Source organism: Camponotus floridanus, unplaced genomic scaffold, assembly GCF_003227725.1.
Source record: "Camponotus floridanus strain SB8 unplaced genomic scaffold, Cflo_v7.5 scaffold24, whole genome shotgun sequence".
NCBI lineage: Eukaryota > Metazoa > Arthropoda > Insecta > Hymenoptera > Formicidae > Camponotus > Camponotus floridanus.
The window spans coordinates 3,691,716-3,717,783 of record NW_020229370.1 but is presented as its reverse complement, the minus strand read 5'-3'; the positions used below and the strand labels follow the sequence as shown (position 1 = coordinate 3,717,783).

At 35.8% G+C, this 26,068-nt stretch overlaps 3 protein-coding genes across 8 annotated transcripts; all 3 read left to right on the top strand.

The window, feature by feature from the left end:
- Positions 1 to 669: 669 nt before the first annotated feature.
- On the top strand, positions 670 to 17,083 carry LOC105256607 (vacuolar protein sorting-associated protein 13D). 3 transcript variants are annotated; one of them, XM_011266691.3, is made up of 25 exons: positions 670 to 809; positions 873 to 1,083; positions 1,299 to 1,489; positions 1,627 to 1,858; positions 1,981 to 2,177; positions 2,245 to 2,412; positions 2,477 to 2,714; positions 2,822 to 9,687; positions 10,203 to 10,353; positions 10,432 to 10,660; positions 10,735 to 10,978; positions 11,102 to 11,470; positions 11,630 to 11,818; positions 11,934 to 12,257; positions 12,425 to 12,617; positions 12,704 to 12,886; positions 12,975 to 13,205; positions 13,711 to 13,737; positions 14,098 to 14,258; positions 14,341 to 14,955; positions 15,036 to 15,218; positions 15,301 to 15,672; positions 15,803 to 15,915; positions 15,999 to 16,431; positions 16,520 to 17,083. In XM_011266691.3, the coding sequence occupies exons 2-25, from the start codon at positions 987 to 989 to the stop codon at positions 16,619 to 16,621; spliced, it is 12,108 nt and encodes a 4,035-aa protein (XP_011264993.1). In that variant the 5' UTR covers positions 670 to 809; positions 873 to 986; the 3' UTR covers positions 16,622 to 17,083. The 3 variants fall into 3 exon arrangements, with proteins under 3 accessions (XP_011264993.1, XP_019884726.1, XP_025264658.1); XM_020029167.2 differs by lacking the exon at positions 13,711 to 13,737; XM_025408873.1 differs by lacking the exons at positions 670 to 809; positions 873 to 1,083; positions 1,299 to 1,489 and having other exon boundaries at positions 1,742 to 1,829.
- Positions 17,084 to 20,065: 2,982 nt separating this feature from the next.
- On the top strand, positions 20,066 to 22,466 carry LOC105256606 (tumor protein p63-regulated gene 1-like protein). 2 transcript variants are annotated; one of them, XM_011266688.3, is made up of 6 exons: positions 20,084 to 20,395; positions 20,505 to 20,712; positions 20,784 to 20,960; positions 21,292 to 21,399; positions 21,732 to 21,865; positions 21,998 to 22,441. In XM_011266688.3, the coding sequence occupies exons 1-6, from the start codon at positions 20,311 to 20,313 to the stop codon at positions 22,186 to 22,188; spliced, it is 903 nt and encodes a 300-aa protein (XP_011264990.1). In that variant the 5' UTR covers positions 20,084 to 20,310; the 3' UTR covers positions 22,189 to 22,441. The 2 variants fall into 2 exon arrangements, with proteins under 2 accessions (XP_019884749.1, XP_011264990.1); XM_020029190.2 differs by lacking the exon at positions 21,292 to 21,399 and having other exon boundaries at positions 20,066 to 20,395; positions 21,998 to 22,466.
- Positions 22,467 to 23,098: 632 nt separating this feature from the next.
- On the top strand, positions 23,099 to 25,916 carry LOC105256605 (glycoprotein-N-acetylgalactosamine 3-beta-galactosyltransferase 1-B). 3 transcript variants are annotated; one of them, XM_025409039.1, is made up of 5 exons: positions 23,099 to 23,270; positions 23,358 to 23,508; positions 23,614 to 24,695; positions 24,773 to 25,074; positions 25,274 to 25,916. In XM_025409039.1, the coding sequence occupies exons 3-5, from the start codon at positions 23,861 to 23,863 to the stop codon at positions 25,508 to 25,510; spliced, it is 1,374 nt and encodes a 457-aa protein (XP_025264824.1). In that variant the 5' UTR covers positions 23,099 to 23,270; positions 23,358 to 23,508; positions 23,614 to 23,860; the 3' UTR covers positions 25,511 to 25,916. The 3 variants fall into 3 exon arrangements, with proteins under 3 accessions (XP_025264824.1, XP_011264988.1, XP_011264987.1); XM_011266686.3 differs by having other exon boundaries at positions 23,358 to 23,512; XM_011266685.3 differs by having other exon boundaries at positions 23,344 to 23,512.
- Positions 25,917 to 26,068: the final 152 nt, after the last annotated feature.

The following is a 26,068-nucleotide window of genomic DNA, read 5'->3' as shown; positions in this document are numbered from 1 at the left end:
TTGGATTTGTTTAGTCTCAATTCTTGTTAGACTTTATACATATATATACATATATACATACATATATAGATACATATATTTTTATACATATATACATTTATATTATACATATTTACATATTATACATATTATATTATATATATTTTTATACATATATACATACATATATTTTTATACATATATATGTAAAGTTTTTATTTTATTATATTGTTATATTTTTAATAAAGTTTATCAATATATTTCCTTTTATTATGTATTATCCATTACACTTAAAATGTACAGATTTTTCATTTATTAATTGATGAAACAAGCGTTGCGAACATTAAATAGAATTTAAATATGTTCCATTAATATTAGATCCTTTTCCTACGCATGATCAAATGATGCATAAGTACTTTGAAATACAAAATCTTATCCTTTTTAAAAAGCTATTAAAAATTTTTTGAAAAATTAGAAAAGAATCAAGTAAAATGGGAGTAAAGTTATATGATATATATAAATAAAATTATTTGAGATCAATCAAGTTTAATATAATTTCATACAATTGAAAACTGTAGTGTCCGTATTTTATTATGTGTCATTTATATTTACCGCTATTACGTCGCGCATGCGCCGAAAAATGAAATCTGTCCATCACTGCGTTCCACTTGAGTTGATACTATACAAGCATCGTGAACGATAAATGGAACGCACTCGTTGTTGATGGTTCTCAATGAAAAAGAGAGAGAAAGAGAAACCGTTATTTAAAATGATATTCACAGTCGATGACGAATTACGGATTTTTAATGAGGAATGTAACGATAGTCGAGGTATGAAAGATGCCAATCATACGAAGGTCAGATACCATCTATCAAAATGTCTTTTCGTTACAGGCTGTTATTTCGCAAATTTCGAGAATTCGAATGAAATATAAGGGACATAACCTATACAAATCTTACTTATGCCTATTCTCGATTCGATAGTAGCAAAGATCCTGTTTGATCAAAATGTTGGAAGGACTCGTGGCTTGGGTGCTCAACAATTATCTTGGCAAATATGTGGAAAATTTGAACACGGATCAGCTAAGCATTGCCTTGTTGTCGGGTGAGGTTATGTTACACTACGCATTTAAAATTTTTCGAGGACCTATTTTTTCTCATTATCAACTATATTTCTAATTTACAGTATTTTTATTAAATAAAAATGTATACTTCTATACATCATTTTGTATAAGAATTGAAGAATTTTGTTTTTATGTTACTTTTATTTATGTATATTATGCTAATATCAATCTGTTTAATGAATTTATTATCATTTAGGGGAAGTTGAATTAGAAAACTTACCTTTGAAACGCGAAGCTTTGCGTCATATTGGATTACCTATGGAAATTAAGGCTGGATTCATCGGTAAAGTTAGATTACAAGTACCAGTTAGACAAATAAGGACCGCATCATGGGTCATAGGCATAGAACAGCTTTATCTAGTAGCAGGACCGATTAATTTGGATGAGGTAAAACATTAGCAAGGGATTTTCTATCATTAATAATGTTAGAAAGTTGATACATATAAATAACATTAATGGGGATTACACAAAGAGAATAAATTTTACATATCTTAAGTAACTAATTTAAAAACAAATTTTCATAGTACGACAACGAAATGGAGGAACAAGCAATATTAGAATATAAACTTAGTCGATTAGATGCATTGGAAGCTAGATGGAAAGCTGACATAGAACATGATCCTGGTTATTACGCTTCGAGTTACAGTTCGTGGCTGAATTATGGCACATCTCTAGTAACAAATATCATCGAGAATTTACAGTTGAACATCAAAGATGTTCACATTAGGTATGAAGATGGTGTTACATTATCAAATGGTATGCAATTTCTCTTATACTTTATATTAAAGTTTATTTCAAACTATTAAAATTTAATGACAATCAACATTTTTAATGAAACTATTGATCTTGTTTTTTTTTTTATACATATATATATATAGATAATGGTATCGCATTTGGCATTACAATTGGAGCATTAACGATTCAAAGTTGTGATGCTAGCTGGATACCTGGTTCCACATCTTGGAATCTTACAGATGCATCTTTTAAATTAATGGAACTTGATAGTCTTTCTGTTTATTGGAACCATGTAAAGAAAGATCAACTTTTTGGAGGTCTGAATCTAGGTGATTTAGCTGTAAGTATAGACGTATGTGTGCATGTACATATATATAGTATTACCTTATTATGAGCTTAATTTTTAGATTGCCATGAACGAATCAAAAAATTCAACGAAGCGACATATTTTATCGCCTGTAAACGCAAGAGCACATATTAAGAGAGACCGAACAGAACGTCCATTAAGATCTATTAATAAACCACGTATCATAGTAGATTTACTTTTGGATGAAGTACCATTATCTTTAACAGACGTAAGTATCGTCAATCGCACAGAACTGTTTACTGCAGATAATGATAGACATTATTACAACTTAGATTCAATATGAAGAAATGGTCAAATGTATCAAAGAACTCGACCGCATAGATCGCTGTAAGCAGCAATTGCGTTGTAGACCGGTAACCCCTGTTAAAGAGAGTTTCAAAGAGTGGTGGAAATATGCTGCTAGATGTCACCTCGGCAGAGACACGCTTAAACCTAAACCATCTTGGGAAACTCTTCTTCTCAGAGCAAGAGAGAACATTAATTATGTTCAGGCGTATGCTAAATTATTAGGTACAAATATTTTTCTAGATAAGATACTTTTGTAAATTTTAGAGAACCCGATTCGCTTGAGATGAAAAAAGTTTTTTTTCGAATTTGTATCTTCTTTTTATTATTAGGCACACCTACTTCGGTCTTACCAACGGAAACTAAAGCTTTGAAGGAGAAAGTTGAGAACGAGCGGAGTTTCGATGAACTTCGGGTGTTGAGAGAATTGGCTATGCACAAAATGAAACCCGCAAAATCACAACAGGAATCTAATACAAAAATGCCACAGGGACGTGGCATGCTCGAACAGTGGTTTCCACAGTGGTGGGGCTGGTACTCGAAAACACCACACAGCAACAATGGAACACAAAATGGAGGTAGTTCGACTACTTTTGATGGTGAATTGCTAGATGTTTTGGCGGACACTATGAATGATGATACTTTACTACGTCGTGACACGATATTTGGACAATTTAATTTCACTCTAGTGCAAGGTGCGGTATCGTTGTGTACTGCTAGAAATGGCAGCGATGGTACGAAGACTGTGATAGAACTTAAATTTGAGAGAGTAAATCTAAGTTATGAGTCACGACCTAGGTCCGGATCACACAAGTTTTCGATCAGTTTGGGCGCATTATATTTACACGATTTTCTCACAGAGAACTCGACATTTCCTATTTTAGTGCAACCACAAATCATATCTAGCAGCACTTCCTCACGTGTCCGCAATTTATCTTCGGAAAAAGTGACGAAACAAGCCCCACATCATCTTTTCGAACTGATTTACGAGAAAAGACCGTTACATGTTAATATGGATCATTTGTTGCATATGTATTCACAGTCTTTGGACATTGTGTACAATCCTACTGTGATATACTGGTTGATAGATTTTATATATAAGCCGCATCGATCGACATCGTCTAATCAACAATTCCAGGCGATGAAGCGTCGCACGAGAAGACAGCTGATCAAAAATTGGGAGCAGATCTTAGACGGTGATTTTGTGTATCGTTCGTCGTGGGATCTGCAATTTAAAATCTCTGCACCACAGATTTTGTTGGTAGAGAGCTTCGTCGACTTTAACGCAGCCGTAATAGTAGTCGATTTCGGTAAATTACATCTGTCGAATTATACAGATTTGAATGAGATGATACTGAAAACAGAATCAATCAACAGCGATGATGATGAGGAAGAGAGATATGAAACACCTTGCTCCACTCCACCGGGTAGCCAGGAAAACGGCTCCCTGAATGATTTCCAAGCTTTATCTGAAACGGAATTACATAAGAAATTGTACGATCAGTACTCCATTAATCTGGTGGATTTGCAGGTTTTGGTAGGTAAAGCGAAGGATAATTGGAAACATGCTCGCACGAGAAGCATGTCAACTCTGCACTTTCTCGAGCGTTTCAACATATCATTACAAGTCGAGCGACGTGTCTTTACCACTTCGGATCCTAATTTCCCGTCAGTCACGGTATCAGGTAACCTGCCAAGATTGGTTGTGCATGTAAACGAACAGAAAGTGGGCTCGATACGTTTGATGTATAATTTACTTTCGAGCTTCTCTAACTCGGCTGGTATTCCACAGGCGGAAATCATCAATGTAGAACCTGAGAGCCCCAAAAAGGAGGAAAATCTAGATCGTTCGTTGAGTCATGCAGTGATGGTACAATTTATTATTGATCAAATGGCCTTTGAATTACAGTCGAGAGGTCGCAGCGTAGCGGAATTACAAGTGTCTGGCGTTCGAGCAGCTCTCAGTAAAAGAATTGCAGATCTGAGCATCTCTCTCTCCGTTCATGGATTACTTTTAGTCGACGCTCTTCAGGAATTTGGACCTGATTTTGAACTATTGGTGGCCAGTCACAAACACGTTGGTATGGACAGTATTTCCGGCAGCTTAAGAGACTCAGAACCAACATCTCCTATCTCGCCAGAGTCACCTGAATCACCAGATCTTACAAGACCACCGCGACTAACTTCGCCTATCGCTCTAACTAATGCATTATCCACCTTAGTAAGCAAAACAAAGATTCCACATTCGCCTAGAAATAATTCATCGGTTTGTCTGGAAAAATTGGATTCGGAAGCACTGATTATCGTAGAGTTGACGCTGGTGGATGATTCCATAGAAAACTTGAGGATGGCAAACATACAGTTCAATAATCTGGATATTATAGCCAATCAAGAGACGATAGTAGAATTGCTGGGTTTTTTCCGGAGAATATTGCCGCTGCAGAAATCGCGGTCGGCGTATATCGCTAATCGCAACGATTCCTTGTCGAGTCAAAATACAGAGACGAAGTCGGTATTGACAAGAACAGAAATTACTTTCGAATTTCACCGTTTGAATGTGCTACTTCTACGCGCGGTCGTGCAAGACAATCAATTGGTCGGACAAAAGATCGCCACAGCAACCATGTCGGATGCGCGCATACAAGCAACATTGGCCGCAAACACATCAATCTCGGGTTCTCTCGGTGGTGTACAGGTTCTCGATCAAACGCTAACTGGAAAAACCCATCAACGGATAATCAGCGTAGGTAGAGATCCGCTGGCGGATCCACCACATCATCCACTCGAGCATTTCAGCGGCTTATCCGATAATGAACAACAAGAAGCATTCAGATTCATGGTTAGCCGAAATACCAGACAAGCTAGCGATGAAGACTGCACCGAAATCGATCTCGATTTCACGATACGTGTGGCTAGCGTCTGGTATACTCACGCACCACATTTGATATCAGAGTTACGTTCATGCGCCGACGAATTCAAACAGTACTTAAGCAACTTTGCGCGTCAGATCGGTGCAGCCGCTACCGACATGGCAATCGGCTTAGTAAATGCCGACGATTGGAGCATCCCGCCGCGTAAACGGTTACCTAGCGTTTCGATCGATTTAGATAACACGAATGGATTATCGTTAAGATTGGACGTGCTTCTGGAAAGTCCAGTGCTCGTGATACCACGCTCTTCGCATAGCAAACAGGTATTCGTGGCTCACCTGGGCACAATGTCATTACGACACGAACCTCATCTAGGATCTATGGCAAAGCAAAAAATTACATTGGAAGTGCGCGATATGAATCTACATTCTCTCGAAGTGACTACCAATACTGGACAATCACAGAACAATCTACCGATGAGAGCTGAGGAGATGTACTCGTGTAAAGAATCTGGCAGGCCGATATTGCATGACACGACGCTAAAAATTTTAGTCGAGAAACAGAACACGTTAACTCAAAGTATGAGTTTCCTGCTGGACATTGATGATTATACGAGTAACAGCCCGATTGTACAGGTAAATGGTACTGTAATAACGCCTCTAAAAGTATCTCTATCGCGTGGTCAATATGAGCAATTAATCGACACTTTTCATCGATTGTTCTCCATGCCCGTAGTGACTGCTACGGCCGCGACTGAATGTGACGATCTCGATGGAGCGTCCGACTATTCGGATAAGCTCGATCTCTGCGTGAAGGTCTCGTTTGAGCTGCCGATCCTCAGTATAGAGCTGAAGCAGGCGCACTCAGAGCAACCGGTAGTAGAGCTATCGATGCGCGATTTTGTGGTCAAATACGAAAAATTACATCGGAACGAATCCAGCGTGCAAGTCGCGCTACGTTCCCTGCTGATGGAAGATCTTTTGTGTCCAATTGGCTCGCGACATCGTTATATGATGCAGTCGTCGGCGCCCACGCGCGCAAAATTGCTCACGGGTGCTTCGAAATCGTGTCCAGATCTTGCCTTTGCGCGACAATACAGGAACACCTTCGGTCGCGGCAGTTTACCAGATCGTCTAGAGACCGACTTATATGGAGCGATTCCAGCTCACTGGCGCAGAAAACCAGCTATTTCATCGGCTGACACGCCAAACACACCGCCACCCTCGCCAGGCGGAATTACCAGTGAAGAAAACTTGGTGCTAATGAGTATCACCATGACGCGACCTGAAGAGATTGTATCGGAAGAAAATCGGTTCCATCGGAAAATGGTAACCGTAGACTTCAATTGTCTGGACTTAGTAGTAAGCGTTGAATCGTGGATGGTAGTGTTTGACTTCTTTGGGATTGCAGGCCTGTCCGATACAGCGAATAATGAAATCACCATACGTCAAACCACACCGGATAGCGATAGCGTCAGCGCAAGCAAGGTAGATGATAATCTACCAGTGAAATCGGAAATGGAGATAGAAGTGAGATCGTTGACGCTAGTGTTAACGCAACTGGAACGTGAAATAGCCAAGGCCAATGTGTCTAATGCCAGCGTAAATATTCTCAAAGCGGTGGACGGCAAGACTAAGGTATCGGGATCATTGGGTTCGATGTCGTTGCTAGATTTAACGCCGCATGGTCGATTCTACCGTGAAAGATTTTTATCGTCCGGCAGAAAGGCGCTGAATTTTCAGTACTCGAGCTATGCCGATTGTGAAGATCGACCACATGACGCGCAGCTTAAACTAGAAATGTCTGCCGTGCATTACGTTCACACGCAGAGATTCGTAGCAGAGTTGCAGGCTTTTTTCTGTCATTTTTCGCAACTGTGGAGTATCATGAAGAATTTGCGGGCCGGCGTCGGTGCCGTCATAGATATGAACAAGCGTGGTACGCGATTGTCATTGCAATTGCACGCTGGCGCGCCAGTAATATTGTTGCCAGTTAGTTCCAGATCCGATGATTTGATTCTGCTGGATTTAGGAGAGCTCACAGCGCACAATAAATTTGACATGTCAACGACCGTTCCGGAATGCTTGCTGGACGTGATGCTGCTTGAGTTAGTCAACATGGATGTATATGCAGCGCAAAGATTTAAGTGTGATGATTCAAACTTGAATGAAGACGCAGATACTTTGACGGTGGGTGGCTTTTTCATCAAGAAAATGGGCTGTTCGCTGCTGACGGAGAAGTGTCATTTAAAATTGCGCGTCGAACGAAATCTCGACACCTATATTAGCCGCGACATACCCGATCTCAGCGTACATGGTATACTGTCAACGATGGATTGTGCCTTGGATCCGGCACAGTACATGTTGATTCGTGGCCTTTTGTCTTACAACATTGGCGAGAACCTAGACGATTTGCGTCTTCTTGTGCAAGACTTGAATCACACAGTAGAATATGCGATTCCGGCGGATAATCGTTTAAAAACATGGACCCGATCATGTATAATTCTCGAGCTGGTTAATGTGACAGTAAAACTACATCCGAGTCATAACATCGCAGCGTTGGCATGCATCAATTTCATCAAATCTCGATTGACACTGGATTCGCTGAGCGATGGTTCGCAGGACATTGATCTGGTATCACAGGAGATTCTGATCTTGGACACGCGTTTCCAGAATGAACCGGTTGATCGGCAATGTAATGTGTTTACGCGAATTCTGCAACCCTTAAGGAACTCGGCCGACACTAACATCGCGGAAGACCGCGTTCAAGCCGAAGTGCATCACCGAAAACGCAAAGCTTATTCGGCGACTACCATTTTGTTGCACAGCATGCGACTGACCGCCATTCTGGATTGGTGGCAGGCTGTACGAGATTTTCTACTACTAAACTCGCCAGAACCGGAACCTATACCTGGCACTGCTCAGATGTTAATCGTCAATCAAGAGACGGAAATCGATACTACCGCAACCATGACTATACCATTCGAATTGAAAATTAACATTACCGATTCTGAACTGGTCTTCGTTGAAGATACCGCGATTCTGGATACTAATGCCGTGATTTTGAAAACTACTGCTGTCTTATCTTACCGCTCGATGGCTCAGGAAGGCGAGAAACCATTATCCTGTAATCTCTCGCACTGCGAATTATTTTCATGCATTTTAGGTCTGGAGAACGAGACTGCCTTGTCGATCATAGATCCGGTTGGGGCAAGTCTAGATTTAACTCAAGATAAGGCTCTAGAGATTCAACTGCAACCGTTGTGCGTCCGACTGAGTTATCATGACGTTACCATGTTTTCTAGAATGTTGAGTTCGCTTCCCAAGCAGACCCTGTGGGCAAAACAGAGATCGAGTGAAGCGGTAACGGAGGGTAGTCAGATATTAGTGGATAACCAGGTGTTGAAACTGGTTAATTTAGGTTTTGCGGAAGCTGACTGTAAGATCGCATTGGACCGCTGCGATGGTCAACTGGACGATGCCGCCCTGTGGCTCACGCAAAATGCAGAACCGACAGGTTCCGTTACTGCGGCCGCAGCGGGGAGCGACGAATCAATCTTCCGCGCCGTGGAATTGGAAGCGTCTTGTATGCGAATCTGCATCATCGACGACTGCCGTGACGCGGATGTACCACTACTGGAGATCACACTGGCAGACTTTAGCATGCGGAAGATAAGACAGCAGCCTGGCTTTTTACTTGCCACTTTTAGTGTGGATTATTACAATCGAGTGTTGAGCGGTTGGGAGCCGTTTGTCGAACCTTGGCAAGCAAATATTCAGTGGGAACAGACGCTTACCGGTTCGCTCGAGCCAAAGAGACTATATGTATCCATTAAGTCTCAGGATTCGGTGAATGTTAATGTTACCTTAACATTAGTGGAGCTCGTACAATTGGTTAAACACAATTGGACACAGGATTATTACTTGTCCAATGATAGCACAATTGTAGGCAAAACGACAACGAGAGGGCAAGTCTATCGACGCCGATCACCGTTCGTACCTTTTGCTTTAAAGAATGATACAGGTTGTAGACTCTGGTTTAAAACAATTATTGCCATCGCGGATGATACGATAGATATCGATAAGAAGTCATCTCAAGCGAAAAAAGATGTGTCGAGCAAGGATGATACATGGATAGAGGTAACTCCTGGAGGTACAATATCGTTTACATTCGAAGGGAGAGGCAAAATGAGGCATCATGCAACGCATATCAGTAGAAGACATCAGATTGCGGTTTTGATCGAAGGATGGAAAGCCGTGGATCCTGTGACTGTCGATCGCGTAGGCATTTACTTTAGACACGCAAACGCTGACCTTGCTGAGTCTCAGGTAAGGCAATTTTTTCGTTTTAATGAGCAGAATTGTTTTGTGAATCTTTTTTTATTTCTTCATATGTAATACTGTCTACATTCTCTATTATATATATATTTATTTATTTATTTATTTGTAAGAACTTAATCATTATATATATATATATATATATATATATATATATATATATATATATATATATAATATAATATAATATAATATAATATAATATAATATAATATAATATAATATAATATAATATAATATAAAATATAATATAATATAATATAATAGAGAATGCAGACAATATTACATTTTTATTATTTCATATCTTTTTATTATATTTCATATAATAAATATATTTCATGTAGTTCCACTTTATAATCTGTGCATAAAACGAATTTATCTTAAAATATAATAAATTACAACAACAATAATAATAATAATAATAATAATATTAATTAAATTACAATAATAATAATAATAATAATAATAATAATAATAATAATAATAATAATAACGTTCAATTTTAGACATTCGCACCAAAAGCTAGAATTGTATTCGCTGTAGAGTTAGAAGGATCCGCTAGGAAATTAGTCACTATTAGATCAGCCCTCCAAGTGTCCAACAAACTAGCTCATCCTATTGAAATCAAGATGGAAAAATCCTTGAATCAACTGGGATGTCAGTCTTTTATTTTTCATGATTTTTTCTTCAATAATGATGATTAAATCCAAAATCGAATATCATATTTTCTTTTAGATTTACCGTTGACTTTGGCTAACATCGGGAGAATCCTACAAGTACCGGCGCAATCAGTGATGTCTGTGCCTTTGACGCATACTGGGGTGCAAATGTGTTTCAAACCACTCATTTCGAACTTTTTGTTTCAATATTGTGTGGAATCTGTAGATTGGACAATAGTTAAGAAGCCGTTGGAAGTGACGGAAAGCTACATCACTTGTCGAACCAATCAGCATAATATATTCAGGTGTGATGACATGTGAAACGAGTTTTCGAGGAAGCTGACGATGAAAACTTAACGTTTGTTAATTTTTTTTGCAGAATGTGTGTAGCAGTACGACGAAACAATTATCCGCTCGATGGTGTGCAAGTATTGCCAGCGCATACCATCACGGTAATGGCTCCCGTAACGTTAACGAACTTATTACCATATGAACTGATGTATGAAGCGGGTATAGAAGGTGGCAGAATTGTACCAGGCTGCAACGCGGATCTACATTGCGCTAATCTAATTGAACAACTGGAAATTACGATTCAATTGGATGGTTATCCAGGATCTGGAGTAGTATGTATATGATGAGTAGCATTCGAAGCATATGACTTTACATCCAAATTTACACGTTAAGCTTTGTTTAATTTTCAAGAATTTAATTATTTTTCAATAATTTAAATATATTACACATTTCAGGTAATATTACCACCAAACAGCTGTTCCTTTACCGCTCGTCTCAAGCTACTGGATTCTGCCAGCAGGATGCTGTGCTTACAGGCATCCGTGATCGTGGAAAAGGGTTCAGCTGTGCAAATTAATATCACCGCACCTTATTGGATTGTAAACAAAACTGGCTTACCGTTGGTGTTTAGACAAGAGGGAGTTGGCATAGAAGCAGCGGGACAATTTGAAGAGCATGAAAGAGCGAGAATGGTGGCACCGTTACTGTTCTCGTTCAGCGACGAAGAGGCCAGTAGAACATTGTCAGTGAGAATCGGCACCGAGGTGCACCCTTATGGAATACCGCAATGGTCTCAGCACTTTCATCTACAGCCTGGCATTCATGTAAATATATTTTAAATAAGATGTTTATTTTGATTTTTATTATTTTAATATAAAAGCTAGATGAGAGAGAGAATATATATCATATAAATTTATAAAAGATTCATTATAAGTAAAAAATCATAAGTAAAAAATGTCTATTCTTACATACATGTTCCATAGGTTCATCGCTTGAGAATTAGCCTACGCGATGGAAGGCCCGATATAGTCTATTTGATTAGTGTAGCCACTCGAGCAGCAAGAGCAAGATATAGAGCTACTACGGTAGTCACATTATCGCCGAGATATCAATTGCACAATAAATCGTCTTATACGTTGGAATTGGCTCAGAAATGTTTCACAACGACTGTTGTAAGTTTGGTGCAATCTAAAAAACTAAAAACGACGACTGTTGTAAGTTTGGTACAATTAAAAAAATAAAAATCAGGTAAAAAAAATAATTTGGTCAATGTTATATTGGTTTTAGTCTCATCCGGATGCTCAGGCGACGTATATAACGACTATGCCTGAATGTCATATGCCTTTTCACTGGCCACGACTGGATAAAGACATGTTGCTCTGTGTCAGAATCACCAATGTACCGGATTGCATGTGGTCGGGGGGTATCAGATTGGACGACAATTATTCATTAACTATTAATGTCAGAGACATGATAGGGAAGATGCATTTTCTACGGGTAGATGTGGTGTTACAGGAAACTACCTATTTCATTGTATTCACCGACGCCGATACTATGCCGCCACCCATAAGAGTAGATAATTTCTCAGAGGTTCCACTGATCGTTAATCAGGTACATTTATAATATTTTATTCGAATATCATTTTTAAGTTTCGACATATTGATATTTGTATTCTTTTATTGTTTCATGAATTTTATGTTTATACTTATTGAATTTTATAGCAATCGTAATTGTCGTCATTTGATTATGTTAATTAGTCGCAATTTCTAAATGTATAGATTGGAGTTCCTGATAATTTGCAATGGACCGTAAGACCTCATTCGTCGGTACCGTACGCTTTAGATGAACCAATACAAACTGCCAGTTTAGTGTTAACAGCACCTGGAGGAGTGACAGCATCTTACGATTTAAATATACTCGGAGAGGGCAGAGGATTGACTTACGAAAATTTTATTTATATTGCATTTTCAGGTAATATACATCAAATAGAAATAAAACGAGAAAAATAGATTTCGTTTATATAGTCACATCTCGATTTTGTGATTTTATTTCAACAGGAACTTTCAAAACTGATTCTGACCTCGGATCAGGTGAAAACGAGCTAGATCCACTGGATGTGGAGACTCAGAGATTAGTCTTGGAAGCTGGCACCGGTGGTTGGGTCGCTTTACGGAGAAAACAGTATGGCGATAGATCGCAACTTTGGAGAATGACTGGTGATGGACAATTGCAACACGAAGGTAAGACAGAACACACAGTTAATAAATAAATACCATTTTTTAAACTGTAATATTTATGTTTCTCTTTTGCGTAATTTTAACGAGACAGGTTCTAGTCCACCGAGAGACAAACATTCCAAAACTCCAGACACAATATTTGTTTTGGACATAGCAGGCACCGCGCCGCAACCGTTTACTTATTGCGCTCTCGCCCTAAAGAAACCGGATCCTAGACGGAGATCGACGCAAACCTGGCGATTCACCGATGATGGGCGTTTGTGTTGCGTGCATAAAAATATGTGCGTTCAGTCGAAAGACGGCTTTATGGGATTATATGAAGGTTGGGACGCTTCTATTTTTTGCACGTATTCCAATGCTTGGTGATTAAAATCGTTCGAATTATCTGTGAACGCTATAAATTTCTTTTAATTTCACGCGCTTCGTCTTAAATATTTTTTCTATTACTTTTTGTTGCTTTAGATTGATTCGATATATTTGATTTAAATTAATTTGATATATTATATTATTTATTTGCGTGTTGATAATTATTTCTCTTTGTGTGATAAATATAAATATTTTTTGTCTGTAAATACAAAAACATAAAACATAAAAGCTAATAAGATAAGTGTACAATATCGTTGGAATTGGCAAAAAAATATGATTTTCTGTTATATATTGAATTGATGGTAGGTAGTATAGTTGTCTTACAATGTTGCATCTATTCTGTGATTTTAATTTATGTTTGGCAATTATCTATTTAATTTCGATCAAAAGATCTTTCTATTTTTTTCACTATTCCTTTCTCGCTACTTTTGAAAAATCTAAATTGATCATGAATGTTGCAGGCGGCAGTGTCGCCCGTTGGCAAATGTGTACGTATAGTTTTAGAGTACACATTAAAATCGGTGATTTCCTATAAGAGCTTTTATCTATAAGTATATATTACGTGTTACAATATCTTTATTTTGCTCCTTTTTTTCTTTTTTTTCTGCTTATAAACCATTTTCGCTTTGCGCATTTTCCCTGAGAGTGTCAAAGTTCGATACAGAAATTTCTTCTTTTTTTTTTAATAAAACTTTTTTTATATCAGATCATCTTATTACAAAGCGAATCAATTGTGGCGTTATTGTACTGTGGCATAACTTTCGTACTCGCAAACTCTTTTAAATCGTACAATTCTATCATGCTTATTTTTCACGCAATACAAAAAAAAAGTCTCAATGTTTTTGTAGGGAGCGAAGCGGTATTAGGTCCTCAAATGCATGGTAATCCGCCACCACTCGAACAACGAGTGGGGAGACAAAAATTACGCCCAGGTTCTGGATTCTTATCAGTCAGAGTGACCACTGACGGTCCGACCCGTGTTTTGCAAGTCCTGGACATTAAGGAAAGAGTATATATCAGTCTTGAATAAATAAAATTTAAGCGAATGTTGCATAAATATCCAAACTAATACGAATCTTTTTGTACTTTAGAAAAAAACGTTTGCCCTACTAGAAGAACGTGATTGGTCGCACATCGCTGTGAGTCATCGGCCTACCCGAATCGATGCCGATATCAAAAAATTAGATTCTGGTGAATTAGATCTGAAACTGAACTTACCAGCTGGCCTCGGATTGTCCATTGTATCGCAACGGCCATTGGAAGAGCTCTTGTTCGCGCGGTTAGCTGGAATATCCCTGAATATGTTGCAAACCCCATTAAATACTACGTTGGACCTGAGCGTCGCCGATGTGCAAATCGATAATCAATTATTCGAAGCGCAATGCACGTCGGTTTTATTCGTCACACGTTCATTTCGCACAGAGGATGAGTACCGACCTGCTCTCCATTTGGCTGCCGAGAAGCTGCAATCGAAAAATCAAAACGCCGAAATATATAAACACGTCATAGTGAGTGTCAAGGCTTTGTGTGTACATTTAGAAGAGAAATTTATCCTAAAATTGGCAGCGTTCCTCGGAATTGGCAAGTCGGAGTTAGAAATGCCGGTTGACGAGAATGATTTCAAAGCGCAGAGATTTATCTCCGAGGTGTCCGCTGCGCATGCTAAAAGATATTACTTTGGCGCTCTGAAGCTCGTTCCTAATCAGGTAGATATCAAAATATAATATTATAAATAACAATGTACTATATTCATATGATAATATATATAAAAAAACATTTTCTCTAGGTAAAACTTAGTGTGCTTACCACAACAAAGTTGCCACATCATCTGCAAGCTGTAAAGAGAAAATTAGGTTTGACTTTGATCAACTTTGAGAACGCTACTATCGAGTTGGAGCCATTCGTCAAGAAACATCCTTTCGAAAGTAGTCAATTCTTAATACATTCTATCGTGAAGCACTACAAAGATGTAATATAACGCTCTAAATGATCCTTTTTTCATATATTGCTTATTTATTTATCTAATAAGTATATCACGATGTTTTTTTCAGGAACTGAAATGGCAAGCCGCAGTTATTCTAGGTTCCGTAGACTTTTTAGGAAACCCTCTTGGATTCATGAATGATGTGACGGAAGGTGTTTCCGGTCTTATCTACGAAGGCAGCGTGAAAAGTTTAGTGAAAAATGTCACGCACGGTATTTCAAATTCGGCAGCGAAAGTGACGGAGTCCTTATCGGACGGTTTAGGGAGAGTGATCATGGATGAAAGGCATGAAGAGGCCAGACAGAGAATCCGAGCAAATACTACAGGTAGCAGTGATCATTTAGTGGCGGGTCTCAAGGGATTCGGTTTTGGTCTATTGGGCGGTGTCACTAGTATATTCAAACAAACTTATGACGGAGCAGCTAATGAGGGTTTTCCGGTATGTAAAGTATAACAATTTTTTAAGAAAATCAATAATTTTATTTTTATATCCGGTTAAATAAATATTCGCTTTACGAGTATATAATATATAATTTATAAAACTTTTTGAAGATGATTTAAAATTCTAGGGCTTCTTTGCGGGCTTCGGAAGAGGAGTAGTTGGTACAATAACAAAACCAGTTGTTGGTGTTTTAGATCTGGCAACGGAAACAGCTAGTGCTGTACGAGAGACAAGTAGAAGGTATAATACATCTCATGTAGTTATATTTGTAATGCGCTTTTTGTACATTACATAATTGACACAGTTTATTCTCCTACGTATAGCGCTCATCGTGCGATACCGAAACGTGATCGACCGCCACGTGTCGTCAGTGGTTCTACTGGATTGCTACCACCATATAATCGTCAACAGGCTGAAGGGCAGGAATTCCTATATAGCATTAATAATCGCGACTATTCTGAACTTTTTGTGGCTTACGAGTGTTTGTGTAGCGGTACGGAGAATCTCAGAGTGCTCGTGTCTAACGAGAGAATACGTGTTATTTCGGGCGGCACGAAGGCCGTAGTGACTCAAGTTGATTTGGCGGATCTTCTACGTTGTCAACCAATGCAAAAGACACAAAGCAACAATGTAATCCAGTATTACATAGAACTAATATCCAGATTCGATTCTACAGCTGCGATTAATTTAGATGGAATGGCCGAGTTGTTGAGACGACCAAAGGTGCGCTGTGACAATGAAGAAGTAGCGAAACGCGTGAGTATATGATAAGAATAATTAATATGGTTATTTTTCGTTATGTCAAGCTTATCGATTAATTATAATTAATTAATTTTTGCTATAGGTATCGCAACAAATCAATTATGCTAAAGGGATGCATGAGGAACGCAGTTTGACATTATCATCGTCGGATAATATGTTGGACGACGTGCAATACTATAAGTAATCTGTTCAGACCAAGTCGACTGGATTTCGTTCTTATTTCTGACATGATTCTTTGATATACTAGTCGAATTTTCAACTTTCTTTTGTAGAACGCACGATCGGTATGGATGCCTTAGTTATGACGCTTAACGTTAAGTTTAAAAAGACTGATGCGAAATACCATAATAACTAAATAACTTGTCGGCACACGAGACACGAATTCGTAATTTAAGCGTAATTGAATGATTTCGCGTCTTACAGTTGTGGCGCAGATAACGCAGAAATTTTTGATACATATTAATTAGATGTAAAAACATAAAGTAGATAGAACTCGGAGAAATTTTCTAATGTACATACGCGCGCATATATGTTCTTTAATATCGCATATACATGATTCTATATGATGCATGTTCAGTATGTCTTAGAATCACTCTTTTTCAAAAAGACCAGAAACAATTATTTTTAAATGAAAATATATAGTGGGAAATTTTATAATTTGTTTCTGTAATAAAGAGCAGCAAACAATTTTTTATTATGCTTTTCAATTATTTGTTTCTTCGCAGTTGGCGTATTCCTATAATTTTTCTATAATCGGAATATATTCATTTTGAGACAGAGACTGTACATGTATTTATATGTATATATGTATTAAAAAATTAGCAGGTAGTATAGATTATTTATTTACTACATGAATAATTTAAATTTAATATATATACATAGAAACAATTAAACCAAAAATTTTTAGTATATTTTTACATCTAGCAAATAAATGTCAAAATATATTTATTTCTTACATATATTTCTTTGTAGCACATATCTCTTCTGCTTTAATTCTGTGTTTACATTTTCAGTTTTATATATTTCAATGTACTACTTTGTACAAAAATATAAATTTTCTCTTAAGGTTTTTTAGGGGACCTATAACTTGCGAAAAAATTCAAGACAAAATTCTATTTAAAATTTCATGCATGACATGTTTTAATATATGTGTGTATTTTGATGTATATTTTGATTTCTGATATATTTTGTGTTAAAATATTTCCTATATTATAATATATATATATATATATATATATATATATATATATATATATATATGATACATAAAATTTATAAATAGATTCTTGTCTTGTAAATTATAGCCAATTATAGCTCGTCTAAAGTCTACAGAGATCTTTATATGAACATAGTATATAATAAAAGTGTACAAAAAATTAAATCGATTCGTATTTAAGTACTTTTGTAAAACTAATGTACATGCATACAAAACAAGAATATTTGTAATATATTGTATTGATATTCCTGTTGAGCAGATTAATAAATGTTACATCTATATAACTGATATGGAAACAAAAACTTTGTTATATCTCAACAATACAATTGGTATATTTTGAGTAAAAATACTAAAATAAGATCATATTATGAGAAGATAGAATTTTATATAAAATTTAATTTAGATTAGTATTTCTCTGATACATAATAAAATTTAATTTAATTTTTTTCTAAAATTATATTTATTATATTATTAATATGTATTAATATATTAATATTTGTTATATTAGTATATTAATATTTTTAAATAAAATGAAGCAATAGTCGAGAGAATAAAGAAAAAGTAACATTTAATTGACCAATCGAAACAAAGATATCTTTGCTCCTTTTTTACTTTAATTGGTCAGTTAAATGTACTTTAACCCGCGAGTAAAATTTTTGAACGCATCCCAAGGCTACGGTCGGGGAGACGCTCCGAATGCTTTAAAGCGTTTGATTGGCCAATCAGGTTTAAAAATTCTTTACTTCTTTTGTCCTAATTGGTCAATCAAACGCTTCAAAGCATCTTCGCTTTAAGGTGCGGCCTCATTGACGCTACTTTTTAGCGTCAATGAGGCCGCATCTTTAAGCGGCCTTTTCATTGACGCTACTTTTTAGCGTCAATGAAATTGCACCTTAACAGTTGGCAGCCCTACGAGATAGGCTGTGCAGCACTGCGCGTATATAAAATAAATTTGAAATCGCTTCTAGCCTAATCATCTTCACGCGATCGACTTTATTTGAATTGCACGGCATCGCATCGAATTATGATGCGATGCGGCGCCGATTTGTTCGAACGTAATTCGGGACATCGCGATGCTGTATAAGCGTCGAATGAGCACGAATTGTCACGCAAATATGATAAATCACATCTACTCACCGTTCACCGGCTGTTCCACAGGCCGCTCCACTCGCTCGCCTCGGGACGTCCCATTCCGATCTTGATGCACACGATATCATCAACGCGAACGCGCGACACTTTATTCGGCACTCCCGATATTCGCTCGCATCCGATAATCATCATCAAGGGCGCAAATAACGCGACGCGACTTCGCTCCATCTTCGCGATCGCGCTATCACTGAACTGTGAAAAATAGCTGTCGCGCACTTTCACCGACATATTATGAAAGTCGCGCGATCATCCTTGAACACTTTCGACGCTCTTTCACTCGCGATATTCGTTTAAAAACGGTTAAAAGACGCGAAAAATGCGGACGTACGACGATCGTGTAACTGCGTATGACTCCGATTCACGTATGACGCGTATGACGTAGCAGTGACGCGCTAACATGGCGGCCGAACCAGTGTGCATTCGTTCTGCGCACTGGTTCGGCCGTCATGTTAGCGCGTCACTGCTACGTCATACGCGTCATACGTGAATCGGAGTCATACGCAGTTACACAGATCGTCGTACGTCCGCATTTTTCGCGTCTTTTAACCGTTTTTAAACGAATATCGCGAGTGAAAGAGCGTCGAAAGTGTCCAAGGATGATCGCGCGACTTTCATAATATGTCGATGAAAGTGCGCGACAGCTATTTTTCACAGTTCAGTGATAGCGCGATCGCGAAGATGGAGCGAAGTCGCGTCGCGTTATTTGCGCCCTTGATGATGATTATCGGATGCGAGCGAATATCGGGAGTGCCGAATAAAGTGTCGCGCGTTCGCGTTGATGATATCGTGTGCATCAAGATCGGAATGGGACGTCCCGAGGCGAGCGAGTGGAGCGGCCTGTGGAACAGCCGGTGAACGGTGAGTAGATGTGATTTATCATATTTGCGTGACAATTCGTGCTCATTCGACGCTTATACAGCATCGCGATGTCCCGAATTACGTTCGAACAAATCGGCGCCGCATCGCATCATAATTCGATGCGATGCCGTGCAATTCAAATAAAGTCGATCGCGTGAAGATGGTTAGGCTAGAAGCGATTTCAAATTTATTTTATATACGCGCAGTGCTGCACAGCCTATCTCGTAGGGCTGCCAACTGTTAAGATGCGGCCTCATTGACGCTAAAAAGTAGCGTCAACCATTGGTTGAACAATGAAGCAACTATACTTACCTCCTTGTTCAACCAATGGTTGACGCTACTTTTTAGCGTCAATGAGGCCGCATCTTTAGTTAGAGTGAAAAAAGTATGTTTGTCTCTTTCTAATTTATTGCACTAGTGTAGCTGAAAAGAGCAGATCCCATAATGTAATATGGCGTCTCGCACGGTTGAACGAGACGTCATTTTTGAGCGATTCGATCGACTGCATTTGCTTAATTAAAGTTTCAAGTAGTCTTGCGTACTTCAAGTTTCAGTGTTTATTATTATTATTGTACGTTTATATGTCATTGTGATTCCTTCACCATTGTGTCTGGTGTATACGAACGAATCTTTCGTTGACAAATAACCTAATGAGAGATATGGAAGAGACGTATTTGGACGACGGACCTGCGGTAAATTTCGAAAGAGCCACTTTAGAAATCGCTAATACCGATTGTAAGTTTTTTCACCAGTTTTTTTGGATAATAAGTTTTTAATAAAATATCTCCCTTAAATTTTGAATGAACAAAGAGAAATTTTTTGGTTATTCTTTCTTCAATTTCAGCTGTCAAATCTACTACAGAAAGTGCGGATGAGACATCAAAGCGGAATTCCGCTTCGAAAAATGTGTGTCATGTGCCGTTTAAACATATAGACGTTCATACATTCTTCACCGATAGAAATGAAGTTGTGGAAAGAGCGATAAATGACTGCACTGAAAATCTGATCAAGGAAAACGACGATGAGCTTGTAGGAAGCTGGCTTTTGACAGAGTATGTACTATTATAGCCATTGAGTTTTCTTTATTTTTGCATTTCTTACAAGAAAATTTATTTATTTATAGAATAAGTCTGTGGGATACAGAAAAGGAGAGACTAGTTTTACTATCGACAAAAGCTCTTTACTCTGTAAAATATGATTTTATTTCTCTAAAAATACTAGATTTTAATCGAATACCTATATCATTGTTTGATACAATAACTATAGGAGAATTGATTTATCCATCTACTTCTCTTGCACCGTGAGTACTAATGTTGTGAATTATTTTTGTCATGCAAGAATATATATTCTCTAAACTATATATTCTACAATACATATATTAATCATATAAAAGTTACTTATATGGTTAATATATTATCTATAATACTGTAGCTTTTTAAATAGTTTGTTCTTTAATAATCCTTTTTAAATAGTTTGTTCTTTAATAATCCTTTTTTTCTTATTAAAAAAGATAACATTAAAATTTAAAATATGTAAGCATATATTTTTTTATATAAATGAAGATTATAGTCTCTGTATTGCTTTTATTTGTTGCATATTTTATTTATGTCAACTTAATATTCTAATTCTAGACGATTAAGTGGATTAGCAGAAGGTGTGTCGTCTGTAATTCATTGTGCAGTACGTCAAGAATGGTCGTCTATCACAGGTTGCTCTAGTCTTACTCAATTTGAACCTAGGTATCGCTCTAGTCTCATTAAATCTTGGTATCACTGTGCTATATTATCTGTTAGCACTAATTCTTTACATCAATTTATTAATTTGCTTTGGATATATATTCGTTTTCACTGCTTTTTTCTATTGTTTATGCAATGTATTTACATTAATAAACACTTGTGTTATAGTAACATTTGCTTTCTGTGTATTTATGTTATAAGCAATTTTCTTAAACTGTCTCAAAGTATTAACTTTGTATGACACTTTATAAAATATTGTTAAAGTGATATAAAAATTAAATTGGCTTATTCATATATACATTAAAATCTGTGGAACAGAATTTTAAATTTTTCAGGAAGCGGCATATGTCAGGAATAAGACTTTTGTGGAATAGAGGGCAACCTCTGCCTCTTATAAAAAAGTGGAATCCATTTGCAAAAGATATACCATGGCTTACATATACTAGTCATCCATTATTTTGGTATAAAGGTAGATGTTAAAGCCAAAATTTTTTGTAACTATGAAAGCATAAGTAGCACAGCTATATATATGAAAGATTTTTCCTTATGTATCTTTTAATAGTTGCAATAATAATTAAATAATGATATGGTATTTTTTTAGCTGGAACTGAAATTGTCAAAACGAGATTTGACATAGAAGCCTTTCATACTACGCTCAAAACTTTATTATCGCCTGAATGCAATGTTGTTAATATGCCGATCATTATAGAAAATTATTGCGGTCTTGGTGCCTTGGTGCACAATAGAAATGGCTTAGGTTTTTTTAAAATACGCGGCAAAGTCAGTTTCTAATTTCTCCAATGCCATGTCTTGCAAACTCTAAGATATTTCTCTAAACTTAATATTTTTTCTTCTATTTTTGGAAATCATTCTTTTTACATTAACTTGTAATGTTCTTTAATATTTTACTTACAAAATATTTAAAAAAGAAAAAAATAGCAATTATTACACATATACATATATATATACACGAAATCACTTTTATGAAAAACTATTATGTATTAAGCAAAATCTCGATACAGTATTTTTAAATTTGCTTAATTATTTTCGTAAGAAATAGCACAGTTGGAAATCTGTTAAATGTACAATAGTAATTTTTATTAATTGTTACATATTTTCTCTAACATCATAAATCATATAAATTATACATTTATATTAGATATTTTTTGAAATATAAATATTATATTTATATTTAAGTAATTATATTACAATTATATTTACATTCTAAACACACAAATTACATATTTACATTGTGTGTTAAATTATTGATATCTTGCATGAAGACACAAAAATTTATGTGTTTTAAAAGAATTATATATAACAAAATTTAAAAATATTTTAGACTCTAGTACTTCAATTATTGTATGGAAAGAATTGTAAGTATTTGTTATAATCTCTTATTATAGAATATGGTGCAGTGTATCTACATATATTATATGTATATGGTACATGTCGATATTTTTAAGTTATATAATAAAATTAAATTTTCTGTAAATTATATGTTCACGATGATATTTTTTAATGTAGCCAAATAGGAGGAATATTTTAAATTAGAAACAGTCGAAAAATTCTCCTCCAGCTCAAATTATCAGGTAATTGATTAATTGGTAAACTATAATAAATAAAAATTAATAGTTCAATCAATTTATTATACTAATAAATTATAATCGTGCTACTCAATTAATTGTATTTGTTGGCATTTTAAATACGGATTACGGGGAGAGGTGGAGTCTCCACCTCTGATGGAAAGAGAAGAAGGTTATGTAAGTTAGGTTGGACAGATGCTTTGTTTATGTCACTCATTGAACTATAGAAGTTAGTTCTATAGTTCAATGATGTCACCTGTTGCATCGAATATTATGATTACATCTACCGTATGTTACATTAGCTTGATTGCTTTTTAGTTGTTAATTTTTCTTTTGAATTATTTAGCAAAAAATATCACAGATTAATCGTCGCAGGTGTGTGGGTGTGTTTGTAATATAAAATCACCGGATATATACAATAATTTTACACAAGCATAATTTTCAATATATTCTTCCCGTCAATTTACCCAGTAACATGAATGACTTCATCACGTATTTTTATCGGCACATGCGCAAAATGCATCCTGTAGGTAATTAACATGATTATTGTAATGATTAACTGTTAATGATTAATTATAGACATGATATATTCAATATAAATAAGTTAACTGTGTTATATTGATATTTACAGTTTGGTCAGATTATATAAATGGACAACTTTACAAATAATATAGAGATACAAATAAATTTAAAGTATGCAACAAAAGAAAATATAATGAAATAAATGAGTTCAACGAAGATCAAATATAATGATGAAAGACACACTAGAATGCAGAGTAGAGTCTACTTGATAATTGGCATTACTTAATCACTTAGCATTAGCGTCAAGAAAACTTGATTATGTATTTGTCAAATTCAATTTTCAGTGTGATGACAAAATGCGTTTTCGATTTTTAAAACAGAGATCTATATTCCTGATTGGTTCAGGAATTGGCTTTATTTTTCCACTATTGCTATCTTTATTAAGAAATATATTTGTGATTGATTCGAGGTGTGAGCAAACCCTGTTGTGGCAACCTGAATATTACTTGAGTAAAGTACCTCACCATGAAGAAATTGTTTTACGGCATTGGGAAAAAGTAAAGAGGACATCTGACTATTTTAATACCATTACATACTCTACTTGGTTGGCAGCACAAAATTTAAGCTTACGCACACTTGATTTGGATAAATATTTATATGGTCCCCAAAAAGGATATAGTACCAGAGAGATTGAAAGTGTGGAATGGAACTGGTTGAAAAAACGAGTATCTATCACATGTATGGTTTTTGTAGAAAAACTTAAATTGGGAAAATCAATCCAAGCTACATGGGGTAAACGTTGTAACAATATTTATTTCTTTGGACATCGTTTGAAAGACACCGAATTACCTATTATAAATATAGATACAAAAATTGTATCTTCCTGGCAATTGTTGTGTGAGGCTATGAATTACATTTGGAAAAAAATGGATAAATTAGAGTGGATTATTTTTGTAAAAGATGATACTATAGTCATACCAGAGAATTTACGCTACATGGTCGCTCCATTAGATTACAGAGATGATTACTATTTGGGTCATCCAATAATTTTATGGGGTCAGACTTACAATGTTGCTCGATCTGGATATGTTATTAGTAGAGGAGCATTGGCTAAAATAGTGAAAATGTTTAATACTACAGAAAAATGCATTGCAGGTGGAAAATATTGGAAGAAGGAAGATTATTATCTTGGTAAATAATATATTTTTATACAAATTTGAAATAACATGTTCTACATATGTAATATTATTTTCTGTCCCATTTTATAGGAAAACATCTATCATCCTTGGGCATACATCCATCTGATACAAGAGATCAGTACTTAAGAGGTACTTTTCATGGTTATTCTTTACAAAATCTTCTATGGGGTGTTATAAGACCAGATAACTATTTTACACATGCTGTCTATCCGACAAAAGGAGAATGCTGTTCACCGATATCCGTGACTTTCAGTATTAGTGAGCCTGATAAAATGCACATGTTAAATTATTTGTTGTATCACTTACATGTATTTGATGGCAAAGGCAAATTTGGTAACGTACCTATCAAGATGCATACATCTGAAGACAATGTAAGTTTTAATACTACATTTTTTAATTTGGTTTTTAAATATGTTTTCGTCAAATATCAGCATTTTTATCAACGCAATTTATTTATTTATCAATTAAATTTAAATGTATATATAAATTACTTTTGTTCAAACATATCGCAATAGAGAAATATTATAGTGATAATAATCGAAAATAATTATTTTATATGTGTCGTTTCAGGTATGGAAGATTGCTCTACAGGAGGAATTCAACATCACGCATTTGAGCGATATATCGAGTGACGCTTATTACGAAATATGGCACTCGAAATATTTGGAACCAGGACAGCTAAGAATTGCTAAAAACTATCGAATGACGCCAGATGCACTTAATTGTTTATTGGCTAATTATAAAGCGGGAAACAAATCTACGTTTAATTGTACAAGTAAAACTGTAGTCGATAGTACAAAAATCTGAGTCGTTAAAACAGTTATTAGAACATTATAACAACTTTATTATAATTATCAAGATAGAAGATTAACAAAAAATTAATAGACAGTGAATATTTTTAGTCTTGTAGCACACAATTATCTATGCATTAAGATCACGTTATAAATTTTGACAAATAAGTATATTAATAAAGATAACATTATTTGATTTATCTTATTTAGTTTGCTATGTTTAATTGATTCGATTAGATATATGCTGTGTAAGTCATATTATTAATAGGAAATGGTTGATAATTACTTTTCCTGTGCTTTATCAAGCCAATTAGAGACTCATTAACGTCTACAAGAGCGATAAGTTAATCTCGTTCTTAAAACACTTTCGCAAAAGCGTGCCTATTTTCATAAGTTTAATCATCGATATAAAAATAATTATATACGCGTTATTCTATGACAATAATTATGCATTTTTTTCCTTTGACTTTGATATATATTTTACATTTATTTCTATATTTTAAATGTATTTAAAGTTTATATAAAACATATAGAATTAGAAATGTACAGGTACGAAAAAGATATGTTTATAAAG